This window comes from Trachymyrmex septentrionalis, unplaced genomic scaffold, assembly GCF_001594115.1.
Source record: "Trachymyrmex septentrionalis isolate Tsep2-gDNA-1 unplaced genomic scaffold, Tsep1.0 scaffold24, whole genome shotgun sequence".
NCBI classification, from domain to species: domain Eukaryota; kingdom Metazoa; phylum Arthropoda; class Insecta; order Hymenoptera; family Formicidae; genus Trachymyrmex; species Trachymyrmex septentrionalis.
Genome location: NW_017305397.1, coordinates 2,256,578 through 2,284,089, shown reverse-complemented (window position 1 = coordinate 2,284,089; position 27,512 = coordinate 2,256,578). Strand labels below are relative to the sequence as shown.

Sequence of the window (27,512 nt, the reverse complement as noted above, 5' to 3'; positions counted from 1 at the left end):
GTTCATCATATTCTTATTAAATGCAAATAGAACGTTCGATTGCGATCGCTCCGGACGAACACGATCGAAGATTTGTTCATACAGTCGATAAGACGTCGGTGATAATGAGCGCGATTCGCATCTATTGGACCGATTGACGCAAAACGCAGGAATAAAACATGGCTGAAGTTTACGAACGATAATCTACCCGTCCGTTCGTTCGTTCGGTCGCGATATGCACGCGCGTGCTCGTTTGTTTCGCCTGTAGACGCCTCTTCGTGCTCCGGATGGGATGCGTCGCGGCGCGTCGCGTCGCCGAGCTGCGCTGTGCCACGCGCAAGCCACGCTACACTACACCACACCACACCATGCCATGCCACGCCGCGTCGTGCCGCCGTTCAGTCGGATGACGTCAACGTTTTTCCCCGTTTTTTTCCGAGAAGTCTAGTCGGTATAAAATATACGGAGTACCTAATCGGGCGAAAAAGGATCGGAGACCGAATGATGAGGGACGCGTTCCAAATCATCCAACCTTTTCCGACTCGAGTTATAAAAGCGATGGATCAAGCTGGATTTTATGGGAGAATAAAGCGAACGAAAAAGTATCGGGACAAACGACTTTCAAGATTCCGACAGACGTTGGTCGTTCGATAAATCTCACTTTGAAATTCTTTCCGACACTGTCTGAAGTTATTTATTTATACGTTATATTCCCGATTCTCATTTTACCTGGCATCGTATGTGATTTTGTACATTTATATCTTACATTAGATTTGTTCGCGTTGCTTACACTTTTTTGCACTCGGCACCTTCGCTTGTTCTTTTCAACGCCCGAATATATGTATCATCCCATTTTAAGTTTTTTCAAGCAACAACAAACTTATTGTCTAAAATGCTCTGAAAGATCCGAGGAAGTTACAGATGTACTTGAAGCTGACGTTATTCTCTATACATCGTGAACACGATTGCGAAATATTCACCAACATTGTTACGTGATGAGTCATCAGCCGCTTAATAGGATCGATTTGGTTAACTTTGCGATTTGAATGCCGCGGAAAAAAAAAGGGAACGAACGATCGTGGGCTAGCTCGGTAAACGAAGCTTTCACTGACGTCAGTATAGCATCGTTATGTCGAAAGCATGAGCAACAATGTGGCGCGCTCGATTATAAACCGTTTGCCACGCCACGCGTATTAATACTGTTCTCCTTCCAAACGCACAATTATACCACACTTTTTATCCGGATCTATTGGAGAAACGAAGCGAGGCATGTAATTTGTCGATCGGGAAGCACGTGTTACATTCGTACGACCGCGACTATCAAGGTGACAGTTAAAAAAAAAAAAAAGAAAAAAGAAAAAGTTCGTACGTGAATTCAGCTCGTGGCGACGACCGTCTCGCTCAGAAATCTGAAAAGTGCGATCGACATTGCCGCGTGTGCGGGTGGTCCGTTTCGTGAGGCTAGACGAAGCTAGAAAGGAGGCGTCGCTCGAGAGGACAGCGATCGGGCTACGGGAATTGGCCGTACATCGTCGGAAAGCCATACATAGTCAATCACGCGCCGAAGAAGCGATTGAGAACGTAATGAGGGCGACTGGTAATGACAGCGCATGGCGCGGCGGCGGTGGAGAGACGGGCGAGACGCCAGAGTTCGTCGGCCGCGCCACACCGCACCGCACCGCGCCACACCGCACCGCACCGCGCCACGCCACGCCACGCCGCGCCACACCACGCCACGCCGCGCACGCATACGGCCGCACACACACACACGCGCGCGTAGCGACGAGTAAAGACCAAAGCGAAGCGCGTATGCCTCGTACAAGCCTCGCGGAACCATACGATCGACTTTTCCTACCGCACACGCGGCCTCCAGAGCGAGACGGTTTAACGCGGACGATGCGACAAAGACGAGTCTTTGACGTTTCTTCGCGAGCACTCACCTGAATCGCCATACACATTGAATATGGAAGCTACGGTAGGGCGTTCGTTAGCGAAAACGCGACTCCGTAGGCGACAGGAAACACGCCAAACACTCGGCACTCACGTACGTCTGCACGCTAGAGAAGCCCGTGAACAACTGAACTGACTGTTCGAGAAGGACAGACGGAGAGAGACGCGTTTAGGAAATGGCGGAAATGATGGAGAAGGCGCTTCGATCGGCGCGCCGCTCGTGATTGGACGATCCGAGCGAGAACTATGGAAGCGCGCGAAACTCGAATGACGTCATTGCGCGCCATACGGGGCAGAGAATTCCATTATTGCTTTATATGTATTGTATATTGAAAAAGAAAGAGAGAGAGTAAGCATTTATTGCTGTTCTTAGAGGGCAGGCCCTCTAAGAATCTATCACAAAGTAAATAATAACGTTTAAGAGTGAGAAACGTAAAATAATGAAATTAGCAAGCAATTAACGCAAAAATTTAAAGAAAATGTTACACGAGGATAAATTAAATAAAATTAAATAAAATATAATGTATTATAATATAATGCAATATAATATAATATAATATAATATAACGTAATATAATATAATTTGATATTTGGTATTTTGATTTGGTATTTGCGACAATGAGCTTTCGAGTTCCTAACGCCTAATAATAATATAATATAATGTAGTGAGAGAGAGGATCAGAATAAAAATCTGTATTTATTAGACGCTCTGGGATTACATCCTCTAAAGTGTACATGCATTTTTATATGAAAGAGTGAACATATCTAATAAAATTGAATGAGTATAAATATGAGTATGAATATACAGTAAAGAAAAATAAAAGTAAATGTGATAAAAAATAAAGAGGAAGAATGTGTAAAAAATGTGTACGAGAGAAAGAGACAAAGAATAATACAAAATATAGCATAGTATAATGCAAATTATATTTTAAGAATACAAGAGTTAAGTATGACACATCGCTTATTATTCAAAAAATATCAAAATCTATTTCTGTAAAATCCGTTCGGGCCTATCCAGACAAACTTGCATAGCTGCATAAAAACGTCTTTATGATAGAAACACAATCGGGTTCTTGAGCTATCAGTTAAATACTGATGCAAATTGAATAATTTCCTTTATGCGACTATACTAGTTTATATATCTAGTTTATCTAGATAGACTTACTAAAAATAATAAAATATTATAATCATATGCACGCGTATTATTTCTCAAGGCCGACATATATAAAAAAAAATAATTGGACTTAAAATTAACAGTTTTCAAAACATTTATTCATTGTAAATACATCGTTTGTTTGCCTTCCAAAAAAATTAGGCTCGTATGGGTTTCATAAAAGGCGATTTCGTGAATCCATCGTGATTATTATCTATATTTCCTCGAGTCGAAACAGAAGTTTGGACTATAAGAGTCGCAATTTTCTTCAGAATCAACTATCAGTTCTTATATTCATATTTTATGAGCCAGACAATTTATTCGTTTATATAATTTAAATTTCTTAAAAATGTATAAGGTATCAATCTTTACAAAGAAATGAAAAATTTATTAAGAATTGAAAGCCTTACTAATAAATATAACGCTCATATAATGATCATTTTAATATAAACCTTGATTATTTTGGCGACTATAGTACAAAAATTAACTACAATTTAATAATCGATTATTTTTTGTTCGCAATGTCATCCAAGTTCTTGCGATTATAATTCAAATTTCTTATTAAAATCCCTCCTCTCTTTCTTTTAGCAATACACTCAATTACTGTGTCACAAAATTATAATCGGTTTTTTCAGATGAACAATATCTCTATATAAGAGAATTAATTATTTAATCATTTTATTTTTAAGGCATACCTCGACTCGAGATAATTTGCGATTCATATGTTCTAAAGTAGAAAAAATTATATAGATTTAAATTTTTAATGTTTCTCCGCATTATTATTTATTATCTATTTATTATATTGTTTATTATTTTGCGCCATATGTCTTTATCGCTTTATTGTTTAACGAAAGCCACATTATTTCACTTAATAATCATCATCAATGATGTGAGTCATTCAAGAGAAACATAAATGATAATTTAAGATTCCTCTTGCGAGCTTTCCTTTACTTTGTTTTTCATTATTTCTGGGTCGTGCGATCGATCGCATATTGCTTTCACAAATCAGAATCAATTATCAATATTCAGTTATTTGTATCACTCGTTAATACTCGTATATAACATTATATATTTCGCTTACATTTTATGGTCCCTACAAAAAATACATTATGTCTATAAGCAGCTTATATTACTATAATAATCATGTATATGTACATAACAATTTTTCATTTAAATATATGCATTATGATTTCTAATATATGAATACTCGATCGCTCCGTTTCGTTCTTCCTTGTTTTTTCTTTATAGATTCTCGCTCAATCATTAGTTTGCTACAACGCACACACACACACACACACGCGCGCGCGCGCGCAGATACACCCTTTTTAAAACAGTTTCTTTTACACTTATTGTAGCTCTGGAATGTTACATGCAATAATCTTATTGAGCGTGATAAAAATTGGATCGAACTGAGCAAAGCGTTTTGGTTAAAATTAAAAATGTAGTACTATTAGAGTGAAAATTATCATACCAACTGTATTATCAATGGAATAGTGATAGTAATAACAATATTCGTAGTCGGATCTTATGTTTAAGACCGTCTTAAGTGCAGTCTTAAAATATTATGAACCAATCAGAGACTTACACATATTAACATCTTAAGACATAACATAATTAAGACTTAACATTATTTAAGACGGTCTTAAAATAAAAACGGATTATGAATGCAGCTCGTAGTATCGATAATAGTAACAGTGTTAATAATAGTGATAATTACAGCAATGCAATACGACGATTGTAAAACTAACGCTAATTGTGAGACTAAAATCGGCAAAAGAATAATAGAAAAATCAAGAAAATGCTATTAAAAATCCAATCGTAATCCAGGCGAAATTGTTAATGTTGCGACATTGTTTAAAAACGAAACCCAATGTGTGTAGGGGAAAAATTCTTACAAAAGTATTTAAGTAACATCGTTGAAAGTCTATAAATGTGAGCTACGTATAAGGCTGTGTTCCAAAAAATGTACTGCAAGTACTAAAAATAGTTTACGTCATGTATACCATAGATTTTCAATACTGGCAGTAAATTTTGGAACACAGCCTATATTATTAGATTACATGCGTATCGATAAATCGCCTTTGAAATGAATTACGCGTTACTCGTCTTCCTTTCCTCATTTCATCAATACACGTAAAAATTAGAAATATCGCTTTATCATGGCAACCTCGCAAATAATATTACGTTATAATGCAATACGCGATCGTTTCTCTTTCAAAGAGATTTGCTCAATACAAATCATTAATTATTTACAGTACAATCGCTTGGAATCAGATCCGGCATTAATCCGCAGCTCTGCCTATCGGTATGTAAATTGAATTAAATTTGATTTAACATGTGTATTTTCCCTCTATTCACAGCACTTGTTATTATTCCCTACGGTCTTCTTCAAAGGTTACCGTTCGGAAGAAGTTTATTTCACAAAGTAGGTATATACACACACACACACACACATATATATATATATACATATATAATACTAAATAATTATATATATAATTATTTAGTTAATATGTCAATGTGTTACGGAGAGATCATATCGTTCTCTCAAAACTAGTGCGAACGGTCGACTTTGATGAAGAATATACATTAATCTCGAAATATTCCTCTAAAATATAGCGTACTGTATCATATTACAATTTGAAAAATTGACAGTGGCGAGCCAAATGGGGAAAAAATATAATTAAACTATGTGAAACTAAGACTATTCTTCTAGAGGCATATGTAAATCTATTTAGTACCCTTATCATTGAAGCGCATAGCTATAAATAGATAAGTATCCCAATTGACCAGCGAACGTATGCGCTAAAAGCAATTGTATATAAATTGTTTTTTAATATAGTTTATTTATGGCTCAGTACTCTTTCAAATGTTTCATTAAAGCTGAATATAAGTATAATAAAACAAAGTTTACGTTTTTTCTATGCTATAATCTCATTTAACAATAATATATATTTCTTTGAAATTTTTTTGTTTCAAGTTATAAATTAAAATTGCATCTACCCTCTCATTCCTGAGTAATTCTATATTTCTTTTTACACTGAAATTGATTCTTCAGAAGGCTTTCAGGTACAAAGCAAATAGATTCTTTATATAAAGTGAGCGCTATTTATATAAAGCCCAAACTTTGAAATAAAACAATATTAAAGTTAATTATCTGATTGATTTACCGAGCCACTGCATGCAAAAAAATTATCGTTTCGTTGCTTGGAAGCATCGTTTGTATCACTGTAAGATATATATATATATAGTGACTTATAAGTTTCCTGAAATATTACTTTCTAAGAATCTTCTATTGAAAGATTAAGAAATATATTGACTAAATTGAAAACGAAGAATAAAAAGAAACGGGGGATAAGAGATCATTTGCAACTTATCAATGCGTAATTTTTACGGTTCCATCTACTTACAGAAAAATAAAAAGTACACAAATCAACGCGTTGTTTAATGATAGAGATTACTCAAGGATTTGTTATATTAATCGTCATTTATAGATATCTTACTACACTAAATTGACTATTTTTTTCGAAAAACCTATCTCTTTTAGTTATAAAATAAATCGTAACTTTTTTGTTCTGTACTAGTGATATTATATAGATCGTTAAAATTCTGATACTTAGTTTATAGTTTTAAATATACATTTGTCTAGTCTTGTATTTCTTAAGGCAGGAATTTTCATATTTACAATTTCGTCGTTATATTGGCCTTTTCTTGCAATAGCGCAAGGCTTACTTTATCATGATTCCATACGGACGATAGAACTTTATTTTATAAATATCCGCACATTCGCGGATATTTATCATTCTTGCATTATCTATTAACGATATATACGTAGTAACAGTATAAATCTAAATGTGCCATGAGTAATACAATCTCGGGTTGTACATCTGAAATGAACTACATTTATGCATTACGTATCTACTTATTGACATACATGATTGCTGTAAAAATTTACGTTCTAGTGATATTTCCTAAAAATAATCAACTTAGTAGATAATTAAATTTGTGACAAATTATCTTGAATAATAAATAACAATTATGTATGTACACATATGACCACAATGTATCATACACGAAAAAACCAAGAGTAATAGAATCAGTAATAGGAATCAATAATTTTTACATGTTTGTATTAATATCATAAAAAATTATTTTCTCTCTATATAGACATCATACATTTTCTTTTAAAACATAAAAGAGATATATGTACATGTGTGGATATGTGAATCTCTGTGTATATATATATGTATATATTCGGATATAATTCAGCGAGTAGATATAATTTGTCACAAATTTATATATGACCAATTTGATATATTTATTTCTACAGTTTCTAATGTAAAACAAACATTAAACATTGCGGTTATGATTTTCTGTCATACCACTTGAAAGTTTGATCTCGACGTCTGGTTCTTGTAAAGCAAGTGGCGCTTGCCTTGTATCGGAAACTTCAAGTTCCATATTTTTTGAGCGATTTGTCGTCTCCAATGAATCGTGCGTTTGATTCGAAGACCCTGTTTCCTCGAGATTCGTTGACTTGGTAGGTTCTGTAGGCGACGAAATAGAAGATGGAGTTGCAACTTCGGAATTTAGTAGAGTCGCATCACCATCTCCTACATTCTGATGTGGTTTCTCTTCGAATACTATGGCGTACACATAAATATCAAGAATTATCATTGCATTTGAAATATATAATATAAATATAATTATTCCAACTACTCACATTTATCTAGACTGATAATTGACCCTACAAACTCATTGACAGTGAAAGATGGTGGTTGATCTTCCATTTGTCTTCTCCTTCTTACAAGCCACCAATCAATCAAAAATAATGCCAAAGCTAAAATTTTTATTCCAGCACATAGGCCGACATATCTAAAATAGTTACGCAACAAAATTACTTACATAAAAAAAGAAAAGAAGCATTTTTTTGCACATTATATATTTATTAAAAATATAACCTGTATCTAAATTGTTCAATGTCATATAATAAACATCGACCCCCCTTTTCTCCACAGGTACTCTTCCAGAGCAAACACGTGGAATCAATCAAATTACCAAATAATATTGGTGCTGGTATATAGCCAAATAGTCGAAAAATTACAAACTGCATACCCAAAGCAAAAGATCTTTCTTCTTCGGAAACAGACCTATTTAACAGTTAATTTAGTGTCTATACAATTCATATATAAATATATATATATATATGTACGGCATAAAAATGCTTACTTACCGTAATACTATCATGAGCAAAGGCATTTGAGTTACAGCGACAATAAATGTCATAAAGAACAAAAGAATTAGAAATGGAAATATAGTTTTACATGGTGAAGTACAAGGACCTGCGGTTGCTACTGGCACGACGGTCACTTCTGCAAATTCTGGTGCAGCCGGTGGCAGCACAGTTAAATTGCCATGTATACCTAGAACGTAAAAAATTTCAGTATACTTTTCCTAGGTAATATATCGAATACATCACATTAATATAAACTTACATGCGCAATTTGTAAAATTTGATTTGGAACTGAAGGCAGTGCAACCTGCATGACACGGACTAAAATAAGTCAAACCATTATTTCCGCAAACCGGCTCGACATCCGTCATTCGACATTCACAACCAAAGTTGCATGCGGCAGTGAGATTTACTTGAAAGGGTTCAGGACCCTTCGTAGTACTGTTAAAGTATGGAATAGTGGTCCCAGCCATTTTTACGTTCTCGCAGCCAAGGAAGAATAACAGACCGTAACACACCAGACAAATTATATTTGAGACGAGAACAAATTGCACTGCACCCTTCGGCCTTAGTTCTAAACGTTTGAGCATACATCCGCCAAAAAAAATTCCGATGCAAGCGCCTGGTATAGCAACAGAACCAGTAAAAATGCTGGCTTGACTTTTTCCCAAGCTAAATTGCGTTTCAAGATATTTTGGCAGAAATACTACAAAACCAGACACAATCACCAGCTCCATACATGCTCCCAAACATGTTACAACATAGACTGGATTGCAAACAAGTCTCCACATACTTCGAGGAATATCTATTGTAAGAAAAAATAACATTAAAAGTTTGTAATTTTATGCTGCCACATTATCTATCACATCATTATAGATTTAACGATAACAAACTATTTTAAATATTGAGATAACAAAAAATTTACCTTTAACATCCTTGCCATAACCGCTATCATCGATAGTCTCTTTCTTAGGTTCTTTCGAATGCTCCTTTTCTTTCTGCGTAATTGATTTATTCTTTTCTATAATTCGTATTTTTTCCTTTTCACGCTGTAGAGTTTTAGGAAAACTGAAGAACGGTATCGCTACTAAAATGAGGAGCAATCCACAAAGTAGAAATCCGCCCCACCACATACCGACCCATCTATGATCTCCAGGATCTGTTTCAATTTAATAAAGGAATTTGTAAATTTATATACAAATTCGACAAAAATTGTAAAAAAAGATAACAATACAATAAATATATTAAAGATTTATTCTTACCGATACTTATAATCGTCGCAGAGAATGAATCCATGTGAAAGGATAAAAGATATGCTCCAAGAAGAAAACCTAAAACTGGTCCAAAGGCCGCCATACTATACATACAACCTGAAATGAAATAAAAATTTTAAATGATTATTCGTCTATATGTGTTTTATGCAGGGTTAGTAAAGACTAATGTTTTTTTTTTAAGAATAAAACATATTATGTTTCTTCTTAAATGTGTTTTTAATGCTTCAAATATGCTTTAAACAGTACTATAAAAACATATTTAAAACATATTAAAAACATCAATTAAGCATATTTTAAATTATTTAAAACACGTTTAAAATTTTTTAATTCTGGTTTTATGACATTTAACATAATAAATAAAATACTTGCCAATATATAAAGATGCACTTTCTGGTCTCACGTGATCATCTATGTAAGTAGTACCAAGAGTAAATAAAGGAGAGCCACCGCATCCTAGTAGTAACTGAGCAAGTACAAATAACATGACAGGTCCGGCTGTCGATGGAGATCCCTGTATACAATTGTCACCCCTTAAATTGTTGTGCGGTGCTAAAGGAGGTGAAGATAACCCTGATGAAAGCCGACCTGTAGATAAATTTCCAAATTGGCAAATATTCAAACTTTCTTTTTGTTTAATACTTCTTTTATGTGTACTAAAATTTATTATCAATTGGAACTAAATTTTGCAAAAATAGCTGATACGATAGATACAATATTTACCCAAACCCATATCTTGTTCGCGTAAGGATACTCCGCGACAGATATTATCTGAACTGGAATGATTCGCAGTCGTCGTCAAGTTGGGTTCTGCTGTGAAATGTGGCACCATAAAGATCATCGATCCCAGTCCCATTATCACTGCACCTAAATCATAAAATATATGATTCAATAAAATAAACACTTACAGTTAGTCATCGACTGTGTTCAGCATAAAAACCATACATGAAGCATAAACGACAGATTAGTCTTTAAATAAAACAAAGATTACCTATCGCTATCCACACGGGTATGTGTCTGCGACTGCCGAGATAACTGACAAAAATGACAGTGATAACATTGCCAATCTCGTAAGAGCTTGCAATGAGGCCCGAAAGACTGGACGGGATCTCAAACCTCTTCTCTATGGTTGTTATCACAGAATTGATGTAACCTGAGCTAAGTGCTTGTTGCAACGTAACAAGGAACGACAGGAGAAATACAAACACCTGAAATAATCACGTACATTTCTGAATACACAGTTTCTACATGAAAGAGTTTAATTTAATTTTATATTATTATACGCGCGCGCGCGCGCGCGCGTTTCAATATCTTTTGAGACTTTAGAATTTAAAGAATTACAATTCTCACGTATTTGGGTGATATCGAGCAGTGGCTGATATCGGACAAAGATTGTTTAAAATTTTAGTTGCATGTGGCAGCATTGCAAGCTACTGGCAAGTCCATCGCACGTTAAAACCACTCCCCATGTCAGGAATAAGACAGCATTTTATGACAGATATTGTGTATTTTTTTATTTAGCTGTTGTTTATGCATAGAGTTAATTTTATCAACTAGTCATTAAATGTAAGTTAATTTCATTTTTAGTTCATTAATATAAATAACATATTATTCTTTAAATTGTGGGTTTTTGTGGAGCGAACAAAAAATCTTTCTTGTTTTTAAAGCTGTTTATTTTATATGTTATTTTTTCGTTTTGTTAATTTGTTTTGTTTAATTCATTCGGATGATATTGGATAATGAAGTAGTGGGCGGTACTAAAAATCTGATAGCCTAAGTAGTCAACAAGACTGAATTCTGTGTATTGTTCTAAGTAAATACGAGAAAGATACAAGGCAAATGTGACGAAAAGAACATAAAATTAACTAGAGTGGATATAAAGAGAGCGTCAATTAACTAGAAGTCGCCATTTTGTATCCTATATCTGAGATACCTATATATGGTAACTCAATTCCTCGTCTTAACTTCTTCTTTCTTTAACATTGTTTTCTTTTTAACTAATAGTAAGGACACGTAATGGCAGAGCTAATCAGCATTAGGCACATGCATTGGTGGCACTCTCTTTATACCCACTCTAGAATTAACTATTAAAAAAATAAGAAATAACGAAATAATAATAACAAAGACAAATGAGCAATATTCTGTTTAGAAAAGTACATTAGGAGATGGATTAAAAGCTATTAAAGCAGAGAAAGAGATAGCATTAAAATCCACAGACAATAATGAAACCTATCAAAAAACATGTTTATCTAATGCTCTTTGGGAGAATATCATTCAAAGAATATCACTCGTTTCTCTTAATTTCCTTATTTCTTGCCTCATATCTTCCCCATATTTATCTAGAACAAAATACAGCCAAATCTCATATTTTCGATCGACTGCCCGCCACTTCATTGTCAAATACTGCTCGAATAATAAGAAAGATTTTAAACACAATTTAAAAAATAACAAATGTGTTTATATTGATGGAACTAAAAACAAAAATCGATTTACATTTAATGATGTCACTGGTTGGTGAAGTTAACTCCATACTACGGCATAAACAACAGCTACATAACAAAATACACAAAAATTCAACACTGTCTTTATTCTCAATATGGAGAGGTTCCGGCTTTCACGTGGACTTGCCAATGCTTACATATGCTATGTACACATCTAAAATTTTAACAATCCTTGTCCGATACCAGCTGCTATCCGATACCATTTGACCTTTCCTCAATGTAAGTATCCCTTCGAGGTTTTACTAATAATATAATTATTCTTAAGCGCGTGATATATGTACAGACATATTAAATATGTACATACTTTATTATAGATCTATATACAGAGAGTCCCAAACAATAAATTCTTTGTAATATTTTAAGATAAAAAATTTAATAAAATTGACGGAAAATGTCGAGGCTATGATAGTTTTCAAATGGAAAGAGTTTAAAAATTACGAAAGACAGAGTTAGAGTTTCACGTGCTCAGGGATGATCAGTGTGGAAATGTTTCCTTGATATTTTCCCATTCGAAAACTACCATAGCTTCGGTATTTTCGTATCAGACTTTTCATTTTAAATTATTACAAAGAATTCATCTTTAAAATATTTATCGCCAGTTTTGGGATATTCTGTATATACTCGTATCTACATATATCGCTCAATATGTGTATTTATATATAGCATTCATATCTGAATGGAGGCAGCTGTACAAGATTTTATAACATACCTTTATTCCAGCAAATCTTTGAATGAAGGCCGGCCTACAACTCAGAATCCCACAGTCCTTGGAATCCGGATTAAACGGTGGAGTTTGTGCCCTTTCCTTCTCCGCCCTGAATACTCAAGGAGATCAAACAATGAACGCAACTGAACGTTCTCAAAATAATCTCAAAATAAAAACAAAACAATAAATAGTTTTGAGAGATAAAAATTAAGTTCGGAAAGAAAAGCCGAATCACGCGCAATGAACGAAAGAGGAAGTATGCATATAATGCGATTCATACAAACAATGTTATATCGCATTGACCGCACTGAAAAAAAGAGTAAATTTCTTTATATTTAATATACGTATAATATTGCTAATTTTTTTGAAATACAAATATACTGCGTGTAAAGTGAAAACAGACAATAATAATTACAATAAATATACATATCTATACATATATAACAGTGAACAACAATATCAATTTTACCTGTCCACCATAGAAGCACTGGGATTCCTGCTGTGACATTTGATGATAAAATCTCTGAAAAATAATAGGAACAAGAAAAACAAAGCATGAATATAAACAAAGCATTGTGCTGTATAATGTAAAGTATACAAATATGCGATGCTAACTGACAGAGTAAACTATTTGCGCCAAAATAATTAAAACGTCTCCTAAATTATACAGAGTGACGAAAATACTCTCTCGGTGTTTGTAATATTTTTCAGGCGCTAAAAGTATAAATATGCCAAGGGTATGCCATCATTCAATGAATTCTATACAACGCGTGTAAATTTTCTGAAGTAATATTCTTTTCGAAGTAACGAAAAGAATACTAAGATAAATTAGGAAAAAAGATGAGGCGAGGTTTAAATCTATTTGACGCAAAATGTGTCATGGTCATCACGTGCTGTCACTTTCTACTTCTACTAGTTATTTCTCGCGTTCTCATAGTCGCAATTTTGTCACATTTGCAGCCATGTCAGTTCAGCGAGGCTTTATTGAAGCAAATGCAAAAATACATTTCGCACGAACGAATATTGGCATCAAAGCGCAGTGTCAAAAATAATCGACTCGAAATGGTAGACTCGTGAGGCAGAACGATATACCTTTTCCTTCAGTAAAGAAACTATTTGTGACTAACTACATTGAAAACGACATAACATTGAGTGAATTATTTATCAAAAGAAAGAAAAAAAAATAGAAGACTCGTTCTATCTGTAAAGAAAAGAATAATCATAAAGAAAATGAAGGATGAACGAGGGTTCAAATGTAGGGGCCGTCTGTAGACGGAGTCACATCATTATTCTTTTTTAAAGTCTGACAGAGCCACATTCCACTTACCTATGATCCACAAGGCCGGAACTCGGATTTCTACTATGACACCTTATGACGGTGTCATGGGTCAGTCTACCGGAGGTCGCCTGCAGTGGATCCGCATTATCGTCGGTACCGGCGCTTTCCGCGTAAAGACCCGTCATCGCGTACATACTTTCGTTACGCCGATGTCCGGGGTGATAATTGCTGCCGGATTCGGACCTCTTGTGACCAAACCCGCCGCTGCTCTCGTTCCTTTTGTGGCCACTCTCGGATCGTTTGTGGCCGAAGGCACTAGATATACTCTCGGCACGTTTGTGACCGCTCTCAGGTCGCTTGTAACCAACAAAACCACCCCCTGATTCGGTACGTCTGTGCGCAAACATGCTCGAGCTGGAGCCATTTCTCTTGTGCCCACTGGTGGACGCCATCTCTCTGTCATTTATCTCTTCCTCTTCTTTCGTTCCTCTTACGTTGCTTCGAATATTACGAGTTTACTGGTGACATTGTTAGCTGTAATAGAAATTAATAATTTATCATATATGCTAATTTATCATATATTCTACTGTTAACGCATATTCTCTAAAACTTTTAGAGTGAATTGTCACTCTGAAAAAATCTTACTCTTAAAGATTAAACATTGAGTTACTCTTTTTCAAGACTGCTTCAATTTTCACTCTTTAGAATGAGATTCCAGTCCAAAGCATTTATAGAGTATCATATGTGCTTCTTCGTGTAGTCATATAGTATGCAGGTCATACGTGAGATAACGATAGCGCGCTGTCTCGATTGCTTCAAGAGAGACTAGTCTTTTTTTCTATTCACAATCAGACTGTCGATACGTTCCTGGAGAAAGGCTGGCAACGAGATATGCGGTAAAAAGATGATTCTAGCGAGCTTTATAAAGACGTATGATGATAATATCTTGTGTGAGATTTCAGTAGTTCAATGAACCCACTTCCGCAAAGGTCAGGGTCGTTCACCAACAGCGAACAATGATAATAGAAAAACTCGATCGTCTTTCTAGATAATGAGAGAATAACTGTGATTGTGATTATAACATTGATTGTGATTACACACGATACATTTATTATGCATCGAACTATTAGACCAACGAAAAGCGATTAAACGAATCATTCAAGCTGTTACTCAGTTTCCGCATGTAGGTATAAATGAGCGATAGAAAGATGGAATGTCCGAATCGAATGCAGCTTGAACAGAAATCGGCATAAGTTTCTACGTTCCAGATATCATCCGGACTTTGTACTGTTGAATAATCTGTGTCGGTACAGAATGAGTCTTGAGAAAGGAAGAACCAGGATGACAATCTTTCACTTTTCTATTAAATAATCCATCATTCTTTCCGTACTCTTTAAAGCCTTATGATTATGTAAACTTAATGTGTTGCTGAGAAATTTAAGACAATTTAATCTTTGTTACAAATGGCAAAGTCAATCTACGTATAGTAAAAAAAATTCGGTTGCGCATATTGAGTACGATGTATGCCTATGAAATGTTCAGACTTTATATTTATTATTATTTTTATTATTATTTTATATATTATTTTCTGTTTTTTTTTCTTTGATCAATATTATATTTTAGTGTTTATAATCTTTATTATATATTATTCTGTTGTCGTTCGTAAGAAAATAAATAAAAGAATAAATATCAACACAACTCTTGTATTTGAATGTGAAAGTATCCTCCAAAAAATATTGTGACATAAATGGAAATTGCGTTATTCGATCGTGCATCAAGTAATGTTCAATGATTAAACGTAAGTCAGTATCGATTGTTCGACGATGTACCTAATCACATTCCTACCGCTCGTCGCTTAAGTAAACTTAAGTGTGCGAACGCCCGCTATTCTCTCATGTTTTTTTTAGATTATCGATCGCGCACGTCCTTGATTTCCTTCTGTTAAAAAATTGATATGGCTGGATAGTATAGATCGACAACGAATTCAAAGTCAGGGATACCGACATCGCAATGATACGATGATCGCGCGATCTGTCTACACCGTTATCGTAGGTCGTGAAATCGAGTTCTGACCTGTTACAAGCTTTAACGATCGATCAACAAAAGGAAACGGGACTTTCAACGTGTCATATATAACTTTTCGCCGATCGTCCATTTGTCCAACTGAGTTGTAATTCAAAAGTACATAACATCAAGAAATACTGGTTAATTGAACCAAGATAGAAAATTAAACGAAAAAAAAGATAGACGTGTCTAGAGCCGATATTTATAGTAGATTAGTTCTTATGAGGTTGTTTTAAGTAATATCTTCAAATGCTAATATGACTCTGTGATTGGCTTACGACTATACTAAAATGATCTTAAGTATAAAAATATCAATCTTTTACACATTTAAGTTTTTATCAGAAACACGAATATCTTATTCTCTTTAATTTTCTTCTCTAAAAAATTAAAGAATTAAAAATCTATTTCTGTAAAAACTACTCTCTAACATTTTTAGAGTAAACTCTGAAGAGTGAAATCTTAAAGATTGAAAACTGAGTCACTCTTTTTCAAAACTGACTCAATTTTTACTCCTTAGAGATTTTACTATAAAGAATTTATAAATAAACAAACCACAAATACACATATTTGCGCAGTTCTATCTTCTCTTCTTTCTTTATCAATTTTCTTCAAGTATTTTACACACACACACACACACACACACACACACACACACACACGTATATATTATATATATATACATATAAAGTACTGAAAGTTACTTTCTCAAATAACTGTTACTTTTCAAAATCGGTAAATAGTAACGGTAACTTGAAACTTTTTAAAAGTAACAAGTTACCGTTACTATTTACCGATTTTGAAAAGTATGTTGCAATTACCGTTATTTGAAAAAGTAACTTTCCACTACTTTTTTTAAAATCGACGACCACCAATCACAGCGAACGGGAATAGGAACTTTCTAGTCTCAAGCACTATGAGTGGTTTGTGTCGTATCGTGTCAAATCGTGTGCAAAGTAACAATAAAATTCATTATCGTTACCAATGTTACCGTTACAGTTATCCTAGAAAAAAGTAACGCAGTTACCACAATGAAAGAAAAGATTGGCTGCTGCAGCAAATTAGATATGGTATAGTATTTTAAAATTGGCTACAGCCAATTTTTAGTTGTGTTAACTTATCCGCAATGTCAGTATAGAATTTTGATTGACTAACGTAAAATTACCAAAAAAGTAACTTATAACTGTAACTTCGTTATTACACGATTTACTTCCATTCTCTGCAAATATAGATATAATATCAAATTAAGTGATTCTGTAAGCTCTATTGTAAGCACAGTGATCACTTAGAAAATTATCCATGTTAGATGTTAGAGAATGGAGAGATACTCGTAGTATAATTTTTATATTACGATAAAGTAAACTTCAATATAATAAAAGAGTTGTAGCGTCAATTCTTTAACAAAACATGATTTTTCTGATCACTGTGCCTACAATTGAGTTTAGTTAGAACCGTTTAATATGATATTATATCTATTATGTCTGTCTGTTAGTTCACGAGATAAAAAAGGATGGCCACTTATACGACATCCTGTATATGTCATATATGTGTATGTGCATATATTGATATACGTATGTACGCACATGCTATTGAAGAACAACACATTTGCGATCGACTTATAATAGAATTTATGTATTTGTCATTTTCGTAAGAAAATAATCATCATCATGATATAGGTAAGATAACATTATTCAAATAATATACAAAAATTATCTAAAGAAAAATTCATTCAAATAATTGTGTAATCAAATAATTATTATTCGGACAAGATTTTGTTCATCTCTGCATTGATGATATTCATGGGACGATATGATGCGACATATGCCAGACATAAATAGCATGTGTCAATGTGTCATTCGTCACGTGCTAAATCAAGGCGTTTCGCCTCGAAAAAAATTCCGATAGCATTATTGATCGCAAATAATCATGTGGAATTACTTTAATGCTCACGATTAGTACATTTCATGAGTCATCAATCTTTATATCTTTCCTTGCGTTCACTTCTTCGAGGACATTCGAGATTCTAGGAATTCGATTGAATTCGAATCTCAACACGATAGTAATCATCATCTGTAATTACCTGACGTATCACTATGGTTAGCGAATGTGAGTCATTACGGTCGCAAACTCTGCAAACTAGCAGGCCAAATTACGGAGCACCAGAATCTCTAGATATCAAAGAGCAATGAACTCAAGCATGTACCGTTAGACCTAACTTTTGATAATTCATTCATTCCAAATCGTTTGTTTCATCACTTGCTCTTTGAATCTATTAGAATACGAACGTCACGACATCGTGAGTCATCGATGATTTTTTTTTAGTTTAGTTTTCTAATGATTTAGTAGATTTAGTAGATTGTTGTACTGTGAACATGATTAAACGGCGGGAAATTAAATTGAAATCTTATTAAAAATTTCGTAAAAATTTATCTATTAAATTCTGAAGATTATAGATATCCTTTATAATCGTATCCTTTATATCGTTCAATATCAAGATTATTCAAGATTCATGAGGGAAAATTTTCATTGATGAATCTCTGTTCTTGATGGAACTAATCGAGAAAATGATTAATAATTGATTACAATAAATCCTTAGATTAGCGGCCATCCCATGCGGCGTAGGCTCATTTCCGTTCGGATGTACGAGTGCGGAAATGAATGTTGCGGTGCGCTTCGCTTCATTCGCGAATCGATCGAACAGCAAGCCACCAGATATAACCAAGTCGACCCCATCGGTGGGTAATACGGCCTAAACCGTCGAGGAATTCATCCATCCTCGCGCGTAGATCGAACGGTCCCTTGCGTGATAGAAGGTCTTGGAGTTTCTCGCGCGAGCTCGGCCACTAGGTCACCCTTTCACCCTTACCCGAGCTATCCGTAGACTTCGTGATACTGCAACGTGATATTCGAACTTCTCATTGTTTCTTTTCATCCATTTTTACACGATGAAACAAAACAAATAAATTACTGCTCTACTTTAATGGGCTTTCTACAATAAATCATTATCTATAAGCTTTAAGCAGTGAGAAATTGATCAATCATAGTCAATTATTCTTCTCACATTCAATGTGACTGATCAATTTCTTACGGCTTAAGCTTAAACAATGATTTATTGTAGAAAGTCTATTCAGGATATTCGTCAAGTACTTGGAAATATAGTGAAGTATTGTATCGTGTACTTGTACCAATGCTGCAATGCTGCGAGCAACTATCGTGAATTTATCGTTGATTATAGAAGAATTATAGAAGATACATATCTCGAATTGTCAAATTCTGCTCCAATATACGATACTGTATTGTAGATCGCGGCACGTAAAGTTTCGATTTACCGTTGCACAATGCCATACACCGCTTATAAGAATCGCACCGCCCACCTTCGTGACAGTAGATTATTTGTCGAATGCAAAAGCGAGAATCTAGGCAGTTCAGACATAGCTGAATCTAAGCGTAGCGCGCCCTACATTTCAGGACTAATGAATTTTTTTCTTTATACTCTTTATGCTCTTATCCATATTTTATGCTTAAAGTTTAATAATTGTACTTATGAGTTAAATCTATGGATAACAGAGCCCAGTACTTAAAAAAAAGTATATAACAGGTAAAAAGTACATTGAGAAAAATGATCTGGTTGGATTAAATAGTAATTCTGATAGAAAATGGACTAATCCGAATTTTTTGATTAAATCTATTAGAATTTTAGTTGAGATAACTAGAATTCTGATTAATATAATTATTCTGGTACAAATGAGAATTCTAATAGATTTTACCAGAAATATTGTATCAAACAGAATTCCGGTTATCTCAATTAGAATTCTAATAAATTTAACCAAAAAATTCTGATTCGTTCATTTTCAACCAGAAATTTTTTTCAGTGTACATAAATCACATGATTTATTCGGAATATTTTGGACTTTCACGATGTATGTAAAAAAAAAACCGTCGACAAACATCTACGAAATTTTACATAATCACTGATATAAAGGAAAGCTATCATACTGTTGCGCTCTGTTAAAGTTTAGAGGTTCTCCTCTCTCCCTCTCTCTCTCTCTCTCTCTCTCTCGCTTTCTGCAGAGAGGCATCAAATACAATATAAATATGTACTGCAATGCAGAAAAATATAATGCGACACTATGAGTTATATAAGTCAATGCTGTAACGATGACTAATGCGTGTTCTTGCATGCTTTGTCTAACACGGATTTAATTTCAGTTTAAATAAAAATTTTTACTATATCAATTCTTATCTTAATCAGTTAAAAATTTCATTATGAACAATTTTAAATTCGATAAAAACAGAATTTAATTATTCGAAACTTTTCTTGTTGTCATTAATTTTCCTATATTCCACAAAATAAAAACTTGTCAACATTATTGTGGCAACATTCCCTCCCTCCGTTCATTTTCTTTAGATATTTCTTTAAATATTTCTTTAGACATTTTCTTTAGGCCTGTGACATTCTAATCAAAATGTTTACTGTTTTATTGATTCTTCATATAATCTAATTAATTGTATTAAACACTCCATGTTTTTTCTGAAGTAACGTAATGGAATTTCAATATCCTTGGTGTTAATCTGTATAACGCTGTTATGATACTTATACGCTATTAGATACCAAAGGAGCAATGATAATTCAATTCCTTGAGTTAAATAACATTTTGTTATTTTTAACTTCTACCTTCTAAAACTTTTAGATTGAATACTCACTCTGTAGAGTAAAATCTCACTCAAAGACTGAAAATTGAGTCACTCTTCTTCAAGACTAGCTCAATTTTCACAATTTATAGTGAGATTTCACTCTAAAGAATTTTGAGAGTATGTCAAAATGTAAATCAATCTATTTCTGTGATTAGTTTCAAAGCATCGTCATTAATGTATGCATTTAGAAAATAATTTTTTTAATCAAAATTAAATTTGAGTTAAATTTAACATTCTTTTTAGTTAAATTGTTTAACTCCATGGTTTAATCAAATTATTATTAATCAAACGACATATATATATATATATTGGATAGAAGCAGAGGTGATATGAAATAATTAAAGATAAGTCAAATTGGTTATAATTTGACTTTATGAATAATTAACAGTGTGTACTTCTGAGCATAATAGTTGATTGTATCAGACAAAGCTACGCGCACAGATAAGCACAACCATATAAATACATTTATATAATTTATTTCATTTAGGAAAATTAATTTTGAGGTAAGAACAGAATTGCGCGACAACCAATAAGAATAAAAGTTATTAATTTTTCTAATGTCAGAGTCTTTATAGCTATATATTGTACAATATATATATTTTTTATTTATATATATCTGCAAAGACTCTGACACTAAAACAATTAATAACGAAATTAATGACTTTTACTTTTATTAGTAACTGCGCAATTTTGTTTCTACCTCAAAATTAATTAATATATATACAGGGTGATTCAAAATTCACGAATTTGGAGTACAGAGTACAGATATATATATTAATTAATTTTGAGGTAGAAACAAAATTGCGCAGTTACTAATAAAAGTAAAAGTCATTAATTTCGTTATTAATTGTTTTAGTGTCAGAGAGATATATGTATACACTTTGCCAAATAAAGGCAAATGAAGGCAAATAAAGCCCACGCACTACGCGTGGGTTCTCGTGTAATACATTTATAGAAGCTCTCACGCTGAGAAGAGAGCATGAATCTATAATATAATGTTTCACATTTGTCTTATATTTTTCGCGTCACAAGGTGTATACGATTATAGAATATGAGAAAAAATTGTAGTTGAAAGTGTTCAATCGACCTTAGCTTTGTTTCGCATTAGAACAAGGAAGGTCGTTTATCTTAGTGCTAATTTGCACTTTTGTATAAGTGCGTATATCGTCAGGACTTTATCCTAGCAATACTGAAACTAGATATACCAAGAAAAATATCTAGTTAAAAATGGCCGAAACATTCTGATTATATTAATTAGAATTTCGATTATTTCAACTAGAATTCTAATATATTTAACCAGAAAATTCTGATTCCATTTTCAACTGGAATTCCAATTAATTCAATCAAGATATTTTTCTCAATGTCAATTCAATCATTGGCATAAATATTAAGACACACATACATACACACACCAGTTTGGCCGATGAGAAAATCTATCACCTGGCCATAAAATCCGAAAATGGAATATTTTTCATCCCCTCCCCAATTCATGCGAATTTTATTTAGAGAGATATAATAGCTTTTAACGATAGATACACGTGATATCGTCTATCATGTGTTTCATATCAACTTTACTTACTCGAGTGTTATCGTTTTTTTTTCTATTATAGAATTTAACACGTAACATAACTCGAAACCTTTTAGTGCTTAAAATTTATTTAAACTGAATGATTTTTATCACAACATCGTTTCGACAATAATATTGTTGTTTCAAAACAATACTTTTCTTTGTACAGCTGACGAGAGGAACATGTGATAAACAAATACGCTAAATTTTTCAATGGTTGCATTAAGAAAAGCAACACGGTTCACGTTCGTCTGCGAGAAATGCATTACGTAAGTGTCACGATAACGAAACGACTACATGAAATCAAGAAACGCACAACGATACGTGACTTTCAATTTTAATTCGAGACTTTCGAACACACGTTTCAAAATCAAAAGGAATCGGTAGAATTATCAATCAAGAGAAAACAATAGAAAATTTTCGTTTCCTTGAAACTAATAACTCATATAACACCAATTCTCGCTAATTGTAAAAAAATATAGTAGTACATAAACGCAGTAGTATATTTTACAAAAAAGAAAAAAATATATTCCTAGATACTTAATTCGTAAATAAAATTTTGTATCCTAAAACTAGTTGAGATGTCTCTTTTTCTGTATAAATAAATATATGTGAGAATTATATTTGTAGCAAAGAGATCATTTGATTCCTACGTGCACGTCTATCTAATTGGTGGCTGCGTGGGCCAATTATCTATGTTAATTGACATAACAATTAATGCTAGGACAATCCGAGGACGAACGAGAGTTACACTCTGCATACAAAATCAGTATGATACATAACGCGATTAATATCAATTATTTGTTCGCAGAAATATTATTTTTAACGTGTTTTTGTTCTAAACTTTTTTACGATTATATTGAATTTTCGTTGGTTAAGCCGAAAACATTGTTATTGTCTTATATTCTACAAAGAAGAGATGAAATTTTGAATTTAACACATGAGCACGAAATAATATGTCGAGATTCGTTTCACAAAATTATTGTGTGCAATGTCATTAACAAAGAATGAATCACAAAAAAAGGAGAGAATCAAAACAATTTACAACATGTTATAAATTCATGTAAAATATTCTTCTCTCTGGCATAATTTTTTTTTTAATTTACAAAACAACATAATCTTAAACGCATATTTAGAAGAGTAATTAAACTCTTTTCCTTTGTCATAGAAATAACTATAAATATATTAGAAATAAAGATTAAATTTAATTTGATATTTCGACGATATTTCTCTTTTAATTTAGAAAATTCAACTAACAGATTCTTGTACTCTTTCTGCATTAAAATAATTACTACATTTCCATACGCAAAGATGAACAAATTGCTGAAATATAATGCGTTAAATCGTACATCTGTCCAAAAAAATATTTTAAAAATAAAAAATTATTTAAACTTATTTAAAAAATTTAACCAACACAGAGATATAATTCTCGTATTATGTATGAATTAAGACAATTACTTCCCATACGCGAATATAAATGAGTTGTTGAATTATTGTAAGTTATAAGTTTATGTAATATATGCTTGACTCGCACGATATTATTTTTCTTTTAATTAGAAAACAGCATAAATTCTTAAACGTATATAGAAGAGTAATTAAATATTTTCTTGGTTACAGCGATAACTGTAGTATAAGTATATTTTAGATAAAATTCAAACTCAGTTTGATTTTTCGACTGTATCTTATTTTTTATTTTAAATATTCAAGTAATATAGATAATTCTCGTATTCTTTCTGCATTAAGATAATTACTGTACTTACATACGCGAAGATAAATGAGTTGAATTATAATATGTTATAAATTTACGTAAGAAATTCTTTACTCGCGTGATATTATTTTCTTTTAATTAGAAAACAGTATAAACTCCTAAACATACATAAAAAAAAATAATAAGAAAAAAATTAAACTCTTCTTAAGTCGTAACGATAATTATGTGAGTATATTACAAATAAAGTTAATTTGATTTTTCGACGATACCTCTTTTTTAATTTAGAAAATTCAACTGACACGGATCATTTTTGTATTCTTTCTGTATTAAAATAATTACTATGCTTCCATACGCGAAGATGAACAAGTTGTTTCGATACAATGTAAAAGAAGCCACCGGGGGCGCTTTATCTATAAAAAAAAAAACCGATGTAATTCTGTAGTCTGAGAACAAACTGAAGGTTTCAAGAGAAAAAGTCCAGGGACATATCATCGCAGGCTTCGCAAACGTTCAAGATAAGCTCGCGGAACAACGGTGTTCCATGGAGCGCAACTCGAAAAACACACAATTAAAAGGAAGACGATGATTCACGCGATAGAACAGATTCGATGGTGTAAACGTTTCCAGCATGAATCGCGTCGCATCTCGCTATTCCGATCTCGAGGTTTTCGATGCGGCGCGTCGCATCGCGTCGCGTCGCGTTGCAAGATAGGTCTCGTAGTAGACTCGAAAAACGGGATCTCACGTCATACGACCTGAATCTCACGGACAGATCCGACTGCGAACGAAAGGTTAGAAAGAGATCTCTTCGAGGTACAGCAAAGTATATTTACGTGGGGAGATACGAGACTTACGGTAAGGACGCGTCGAGACAGTGGCAGGACACTCCTTTGTATCCAGGGCCGAGCCAAGCGAGAAATCCTCGTGGTTTCAAGACACCGCGTTGTTCTCCAGATTACATTGGGCGACGCACACGCATCAATCGCATCATTCACCTACAGGAACAGTCGCGATCGACGGGCCTTCCGTACAACTTGCCGCAGGTTCGCGCGAGCCCTAGCGCTCGGCTCCGACAAGTCGGTATAAATTCGTAGAAATCACATTGATAGCCGTTCGAACGTCAGCTCACTTTGAGAATCGTAGACCAGCTGTGTTTTTGCCTGACCATCGAGGAACTCGAGCTCTCGAGCATGCGCTCTCTCGTGCTCTTTTTTCCGCGATGCCGCCACTACCGCCTGGTGCTGCCCCTCTCAATCAGTTTATCCTACTGTCATTTGGTACCATCGTTTGCCACTTGGTGTCGCCGCAGTCAGCTGTGATTGGACAGTTCGAGTTAGTTTGTGGTGCGATCGGTATTCTTTGTCTTTAGTTATATCGTGCGGAAAAGAAAAACAATTCAGTCAGAGCTTCTTTAATATCATTCGTTCTTGCTTTTAATTCTTTGTTGAATCTAAATGTAGAGATTAATCGTAATAAAGGATCACTGTGCGCTCATTGAACTGTTTTAATTATTGAACGCAATTATATAGAGGCGGTGTGCAGCGTTATTATTCCAACACGCTGTACAAACTACGCGATTGGAGAGAGAAAGACAGAGAGAAAGAGAAAGAGAGTGTTTATTAGCGTTTTAAGACCTCCTCTAAGAACAAATTAAAAGTAATTAAAAAGAACAAAGAAAATAATTTATGATATTAAAGAAAATTAATTATGAGAGAGAAAGATTTATTTTTATTTTAAAGCTATGTCCACTAAGAACAAATAAATTAAAATAATAATATAAGAAACGAAGAAAATAATTTACAATATTAAAGAAAATTAATTACGAAAGAGAAAGAGAGAGAGAGAGACTTTCGGCATCTTGCGTTATGTTAATTTATATACATTTACTAAGAAAATGAAAAAGATTTTTTTCATTCTAAATGAATCAAGTGTAACTTAATTACAACTAGATTACAATTACATTATAAGAAATATTAAAGCTTTAAAAAAATACATATAATTGCGTGATGATTTCATATTTAACTTTCAATTAATTTTATCTATCCTTTTCGATTCAATATGCATTGTATTGATTAGTAAAGTACAATTAAAAAAAAAAATATCGGGCCCCTCCGGGATTTGAACCCGGGACCTCCTGCACCCAAAGCAGGAATCATACCCCTAGACCAAGAGGCCTGATGACTGTTCAACGTTACGAAAGGTAGATCTGGGACATACTACAGTTTCTTACGCTATACTTAGTACCGAAACACTATTGTGTCTCCAAATTATAAAAACCAACGTAATATAAAAAAATAAAAAAAATATTCAAGTATCGATAAACACAAAAAAGATTTCATTCCGGACGAATTTAATACGGTAGACTATATGCACGCAATGACACATTGTTATTAATGCGAGTTTGAGTCTACATATATCATCATTTATTGGTAATCGTATAGTAATATATATCCAGCAGTATTTCTTAAATTTATTTTTCGAATGATAAAAATGACAATGTCAATTGCTTTTGAACTAATCAGATCGAGCTGGGGCTAGAGTTTGTTGAACAAGACACTTGTCTCATAAGAAATTTAAAAGGACGCAAAAATAAAAATAGAAATTTATATATACGTATATATATATTGTTGTTTTTAAATTTATTCACTAACAATGACTATAATCATCCACCATTAAGCACTCGCTGAGTATTAATCCTTAGTACACTTGATTGGATCATTCGATGTTCTGTATAATCCTTTTCTTTAAAAAACTAAGAGCAATTAGTTATAGTATTTATATATAGAATTTTTTAAAAATATACACAACCTTATAAATACTTTTTAAAAATATTATGTAAGAATGTAAAGATGTATATGCAAGAATCACTTTTTGTTAAACTTACGAAAATTAACTCGTGACACGAATGATCCAGTATGTATACTAAAGTACAAGAAAATTGTGTTTACTACTTGTAAATAAAAATGAAATTATAATAAAATATACATATATATAAGTTTATCCTTTATCCTGCACTAAACTGCATTAGAATTCTCTCTCTCTCTCTCTCTCTCTTTCTCGCTTTCGCCAAATAACAAACATATACCTACAATCATTCTAAGTTTTATAAAAATGTACACTACAATATAAACTATAGATCTATTGTGTGTAATATTTATAAGAAAATTGAACGTTTCTCAGTAATGCGAATTGACTTCAAATACACGATTCAAATGGTAATTGTATGTAAATTTAAATTGGTAATAAATTCCGTAATTTAACGATCGTTTCCTTTTTCCAGCGGTATTTAACGATCAATGAGGGATAATTTATTGCTATCGAAAATGAAAAAGAGGAATAAAAGATACAAAAGCGGATGTTAATTATAAACGAGGTATATTATACGCATATAATAAATAGAGCATTTATT

General features: G+C 33.3%; 2 protein-coding genes and 1 non-coding gene across 3 annotated transcripts in view; all 3 read right to left on the bottom strand.

Moving 5' to 3' along the window:
- The window catches only part of LOC108748783 (protein tyrosine phosphatase type IVA 1), a 24,676-nt gene extending 22,618 nt beyond the window's left edge, over window positions 1-2,058 (bottom strand). The window contains exon 1 of the mRNA XM_018487140.1: window positions 1,920-2,058. The gene's annotated coding sequence lies outside the window, so the exon portion shown is untranslated. The remainder of the gene's footprint in view (window positions 1-1,919) is intronic.
- Window positions 2,059-7,341: 5,283 nt separating this feature from the next.
- On the bottom strand, window positions 7,342-25,340 carry LOC108748771 (solute carrier organic anion transporter family member 5A1). The gene is made up of 14 exons (XM_018487113.1): window positions 24,958-25,340; window positions 14,121-14,606; window positions 13,263-13,316; window positions 12,797-12,902; window positions 10,578-10,794; window positions 10,310-10,453; window positions 9,959-10,174; window positions 9,578-9,685; window positions 9,241-9,474; window positions 8,578-9,120; window positions 8,316-8,505; window positions 8,044-8,232; window positions 7,806-7,957; window positions 7,342-7,725 (listed from the first exon to the last, which is right to left on the bottom strand). The coding sequence occupies exons 2-14, from the start codon at window positions 14,522-14,524 to the stop codon at window positions 7,433-7,435; spliced, it is 2,850 nt and encodes a 949-aa protein (XP_018342615.1). The 5' UTR covers window positions 14,525-14,606; window positions 24,958-25,340; the 3' UTR covers window positions 7,342-7,432.
- An 866-nt stretch (window positions 25,341-26,206) lies between these two features.
- On the bottom strand, window positions 26,207-26,278 carry Trnap-ugg. Its single transcript has one exon. It is a non-coding gene; the product is annotated as a tRNA-Pro (tRNA).
- Between the last annotated feature and the right edge of the window lie 1,234 nt (window positions 26,279-27,512).